This window comes from Diplotaxodon limnothrissa, linkage group LG8 (assembly GCF_057381915.1).
Source record: "Diplotaxodon limnothrissa isolate DT_005_m linkage group LG8, D_limnothrissa_male_GT1.1, whole genome shotgun sequence".
Lineage (NCBI taxonomy): Eukaryota > Metazoa > Chordata > Actinopteri > Cichliformes > Cichlidae > Diplotaxodon > Diplotaxodon limnothrissa.
The window spans coordinates 10,905,876-10,911,875 of NC_140603.1; the positions used below are offsets into that span (position 1 = coordinate 10,905,876).

At 40.4% G+C, this 6,000-nt stretch overlaps 1 protein-coding gene across 1 annotated transcript in view; it reads right to left on the reverse strand.

The window, feature by feature from the left end:
* arhgap22b (Rho GTPase activating protein 22b) overlaps nt 1–5,368 on the reverse strand; it is a 45,641-nt gene extending 40,273 nt beyond the window's left edge. The window contains exons 1-2 of the mRNA XM_085360461.1: nt 5,305–5,368; nt 2,003–2,202 (exon numbers count right to left, since the gene is read on the reverse strand). Of these exons, the coding sequence (XP_085216587.1) occupies nt 2,003–2,202; nt 5,305–5,368 (264 nt within the window). The remainder of the gene's footprint in view (nt 1–2,002; nt 2,203–5,304) is intronic.
* Between the last annotated feature and the right edge of the window lie 632 nt (nt 5,369–6,000).

A 6,000-nucleotide genomic window follows, 5' to 3' on the forward strand; every position in this document is an offset into this window, starting at 1 on the left:
ATCCTTTCATCTTGGTAGTGGGGCAGTCATGTTCTGTTCGCAACACCCTCCCCACCCACACCTCCACCCCCGACCACACTCCCGGCCTCGGGTTTCCTATTGATTAAGAGATGAGAGGGTTAAAAAAAAAGGCCAGAATCACAGTTTCTCACACAACTCAGAGGGTGTGCATGCATGAGTGGGTTTGTGATGGTGTGTGTGTGTGTTGTGTGTGTGCGCATGTGCAGTCAGCCACACTCAGCACATGTGACTTGAATCCCTTGGAAGTTGCGAATCAATATGAGCTGGATGAGTATTGGCAAGCTCTGATTAAAGACTGTCATTTTTTCTCCTCAAAATTGGAGACAGAGAAGTGGGGAACACGTCATTGTGTGTGTGTGTGTGTGTGTGTGTGTGTGTGTGTGTGTGTGTGTGTGTGTGTGTGTGTGTGTGTGTGTGTGTGTGTGTGTGTGTGTGTGTGTGTGTGTGGGCATCAGTCAATCATGAACCTTCTGTCTTTTATTGTTGGATTACATCACTCCTTGTTGCATCTACAACTAAACCTATTAGCTTCACTGAATCTCCACCTAAAAGTATTCGATATAAGTGTGTGTGTGTTTGTGTTTTGTAGGAATGCAGAGTGGGAAAATGTGAGTCAGCTGTTTGCCACAGTTCAACAAAGAAGCAATGGGATTGATTGGAGGTTTACTCTGTAGACAATTTTACAATGATGTAAACACGCAGTGTTACTGTTGGTAGCGGTCACTCATTGTACATAATTAGCTCCAAGCCTTGATGTTTTTAACTATGAGAACCATGAGGAGGCAGAATTGGAATTTGTTACTTACTTACATGTAAATGTAAAAAAATGAGGTGTTTAGCAAATATAAATAATAATATTGGATAAATATAAGCTTTAAGAATGTGCCTTATTGCACTCTGCACTTTTATTAGTCATTGTTCAAGTTTTTAGGGATAAATAGGGATAAATGTTTTTTCTGCGTATCTTCAGTGTGTCTTTGATTTATTACTGTTAGTTTATTGCTTTATATTTATTGCTTTATTCAAATGTAATCATTTGTAGTGGCAGTATCTGCCTAGTGCAGCTGCATAAGGTGCTCAAGAAGAAGTGATATTGATATATGTTGTTATATGTTGCATTTTTCCCACCCCTAAAGAAATGTTAAAAATCTGAAAATGAAATACTGAGCCACATATAATGTTACCCACATATATGTGGGTAACAGACATCTCCAAAAACGTTGGAGCACTTATATATGTGATGTCTTCATAAATCGAGCAGTTATTTGAAATTTACACAGCTACATTCTTGCCTGAAAATATCTTAAAAGTTTATTTTGTGACCCAGAAAGAGTAACATTAAAACTAAGTAGCCTGTTTACTTCATAAACCTCTCTATTGCCCCCAAGTAGCCAATAAATGGAATGAATGAATGTTTAAGGTGGGTTTAAGTCCAGTGCTCAACTGTAGAGTGACTTAAAACAAGCAGATTTCTCACAGATGGGAATTAGGATAATTTTTTCTTGAGGTAATGGCTCAACGTGCTGTTTGGCAAAACTGCAATCAGTTCCAATGATACAGAAAAAATGTTTGGGAACAAAGTCGTTTACAGAGATGACGTCAGAGGAAAACAGGGCTTGCTCGAGAGTACTTAGGGATCAACAAGAGTTTCTTTAATTAATGGGCAATTTGCTCTGCCGCGTGAGCTGCTCATGCTTTGATTTGAAAGACCTAAATTAGTTTTTTCCCCTTCCCTCACTCAGACACTCAGACTGAACAAAAGCTTCAGATCAAATCATTTACATGAAGGTTTCTCATGTATTCAGCTGCACATTAAACTCCATATGTTTGAGCTGCATGACTCAGCTGTCCCGTCCTCCAAAAGGAAGCTGCACCTCATTATGTAAATATAATCACGCCGGCCAAAGAGCAGTGCTCCAGCTTTTAATTTCGCCACCCTCTGACTGTTTTCCGTTGTGTGTGAACGTGGCTGAAATATTACCTGCGGTTTGGTTTCTTCCTCGTCTTTGTAGAAGTAGAGCTGGTCCGAGCGCAGCACGAACCAGCGCAGCTGCCAGTTCTTCATGATGCTGCGCTGCTTCTTCAGCCACCCCGCCTTCAGAGCCCCCTCGTGGAGGCTCGGGGAGGCTGGGCGGCACGATCCTCGCGACACCTCGCTCATCACCATGCTCTTTGACCTGGCTGATGACACATACACAACACACAGCATATTTTTTAGGCTTATACACAAGCAGCTGAAAGCAAAGGATATTGTTTGTTTTGATTTATTTACCATTTGTCTTATTGTTTGTGTTCTAGTAGGTGTATGTTGTCCCTCTTTTTTTATCCTGAATGCACATAGTGCTCTACCAGGGGCTTTAGTCATGACAGCCTTTTAACCCAGGCTGCTCCACATAAAAGGGAATGGGACTGCAGAGAGGCAGCAGACACAAAAACTAAGGGGAAAAACACACACACACCCACACAGACCCACACCATGCATAGCCTCGGGTGACAGGGATACCCCCCCTTCAATTTCAGAGGTCCTTGGAATAGACTTATTGTGCAGAGGTACAACCCAGCAGAATAGCTGAGGCTTTTGAGCTCAGATAATAGGACCACATGGGACTGACTGGCTGACTGAATGCTCCTCAATAAATGTGTGTAACCTGAGCTCAAGTCAAAGATGGGTTTTAAAAGGGAGTGTGTGGCAGCTTTATAGCTACCGAGGTACTCAGATTTTCCTGGTATGACATCAGCGGTTAAATAATGTCATTTTTGTAGTTATTGCACTGACATTTAAATAAAACTTCTGTAGACATAAAGGAGCGTGACTCTACACTGAGGTGTGTTTTCATCAGACGCTAAAGGATACATTATTTTTACACACTTACAAAAAGGTTTGGCACAGATAAATAAACCTGGGGCAAACTAGTGAAAGGCTATTTGATGATCATGTATTATTTAGAGCAATCAATTCTGCTGACATCCTCCCTGCTGGTGTGTGTTCTTTGCCCCCCCACATACCTCAGACACACACACACACACGTATACATGGAATCGATGGCACTGAGGCATGGAAGGGGAAGAAAATCAATTTTTATTCTTTTTTATTGTCCCACATCTTTACCTTCAGCCTATACATTGAGCTTAACGAACATGGCTCATATCATTTTTATTGCACATTACAGCCTGTTTTGACACCCTGAAAAGCCTGTTGATTCTGACAGACGTGGTGTGGCCCACTATTTTTTTTATGCAAACTGGGTCCAGGCTTGCTGTGGAAACCTCTTTAATATATATCAGTAATATATATTCAGTAATATATTACCTTAAAGTGGTATCTTTTTTCCACTCTGTGTCTAATGCTGTCCTGTCTGCATTCTTTAATAAGAAGGTTTTAGAGAGCACACAAATGCTGCCTAAACTGCAAGAATAATTTGCTAGTGCAGCTGTGACTTTAACTTGGTTGGATTCAGTTTGAAATTTGCTTCAGTGTGTGGCTTTCATTATGATTGTGCAATTTAGCCTTTTTGCCAGTGACCAAGCATTATTCATGTTCCCTGGTTTCAACAAAGAGTGGTGTCATATTACCCTTTTTGTTTAATCCAGCTTTTCATTGTTAGCTTGCTCCTTTATTCTGAATGTTTGTGCAGATATTTGGAAAACACTGGCGGCAGATACAGAGTACTGCATCGTGGTGCTAGTGTTTGGGCTGCTGCTCAGGGCATGTTTAAAGGTGTAATATGTAAGATAATAATATACAGTCTATTAACAGCAACCCACAAGGGAGAGCAGCTTATTACTAGAATGCTTTTGTAGTGGTATACTCCACTATTGTAGAGTAAAGTAAGGTAAGCCTTCTGGTCAGGTGACTGTAATCACCTATGACTTCAGTTTTTTCCAAAACACTAAAGATTGGCACGAATTCACGTATTGCTCTAGATGGTTTTCTTTCAAAAGACTCTTGAAGTCATGGAGAGTGCCTCTAATTGGGATTTATTTATATGGTCACATTGACACATGACTCATGAGGAAAGATAACCAGTTTAGGGATGGGGAGTGAATCTGAGGGCTCAGTAGAGCCAGAGCCACTGACTAAGTAACATTTTCCCATTTTCCATTTTAATATGAAGTGACGTTTTCCTTTATTTCATGTTTTCATACATGGAACACTCTTTTTCCACATCTCTGTTTAGACAGTTGCTCTTGCAAAAGAAGGAATCAGATGCATTCAGTCTGTCAGTACCGACCCACAACTTACTGAGGAGGATAGAGGCAGCGTTGCTAGTTAAACATAAAAATAAATACCTTTTTTGCAAAGAGCCGTCTCCTTTGGCTGCCATTAATAACACAAGCTCATCATATGCAGTGTGGGCAGTGCTACCCATGGACTCATTATCACCTCTTAAGCTACGAAGACAGATTACAAGGGTCTGGTTGGGACTAGCTGCTTGTTATGGGTCAATATTTCTGCAACGTTATGCAAGACAACTTTGAAATTTGGTCAGACTCTTTATTTCTCCACATTCTGCTGTTGAGTTCATTTTGAATCATTTTAAAGTAATTATAACATATTTTAAAAAGCTTTAATATCAGCAGACTCACCTCTCTTTATGATTTACCTCTCTCCTCTAGATTGGCTTTCTTTCTTTTTCACTGCTAACAGTTCCCGTCTCCCCTGGCTCTTTATTTTCACTCCTCTGCCCGACACCCTCCATTTCTCGTACTTTGACTCGCTCTAATTCTTCTCGTCTTTTGAATCAAAGAGCACCCAGCGCACATGCATTTAAAGGACAGTTTTGTTATCAAACTGGCACGGTAACTAATTTTTGAATTACAGCTAAACTTTAATTGGCTGCATATAATCTTTTACATGTAAAATAATTTTCATTTTTCATGAGAAGTCAATTTGAAGCACTGCAAAGCATAGGGTTATCTGTTATTGTTTTGAACAAGAGACTCTTCTGCAGCTGGCTTTTTCTCTAACCAGTTAATATTTAGCAGAAGAAGCATAACTTGAATCTCTCTTATATCATTTTACTTTGTAGATCTCTAGTTTTCTTTTGAATCCTAAGCTATGCTTTCCTTAGCTGTCACTATTCTTTGATGTTTTGGTTGTCCAGTGTTGCCTTGACTACACAAATGTGATAGCACAACCCCTGCACAGATCAGCTGGATATTTCGACATGGTGAAGTGTCTCATGTGGGCAGCATCAGCGGTGTAAACAAATCAGTCTTACCCTGACTGGGATCATCGCTACAACTAACAAATTGCAGTTGTATTGCAGTTGTGTAACTCACCTTCCCTGTCCTTTTTAACACCTCTCCTTTTTCGCACCACATCCCGTCCCTCTTGCCTTTCCATCGCTCCTCAACCTGCCACTGCTCCCATAAAAGAGGACCACTGTTCAACACATAAGCTGCCTGGATCTTGGACTCAATGGAACATACGCAGGGCGATGATTCACGCCTGACTCACAACTGATTTTTGATTTGTGTGTGTGTGCATGTGTGTGTGTGTGCGTATCAAGCACAACTACCCACTGTGCCAATTTGGACCTTCTATTCAGAGTGATTCAGACGTTCCTTGGTTTGGGTGGAGCTGGTCTGTGGTCACTTCTACAACTATCAGCTACAATGAAGGAAAAAAGGCCATTTTGCTGTAAAAGTGCACTTTATACACAATCACTGCAATTCAGTGTGGTTATGGAAGCGCTGAGTCAAATTGCAAGGGCTCATCATCATGGATGACTTTGTGCAGTACAATATACCCATTATTGTCCATCATGACTTCTCTGATGATAACTTATGTAACTGAGAGAATGCATCATGTTATTTCACTGTCACGGAATAATTGTATGTATATCAAGGAATACCTGATGGATTGGCTACATATCCAGTTACGATATCATGAAAATTGAAGCTGGTTAAAAGGAAATTGTTAAAAAAAAAAAAAGGCCATATACTGTAGATCACTTTAAAAAACATATTTTTTGT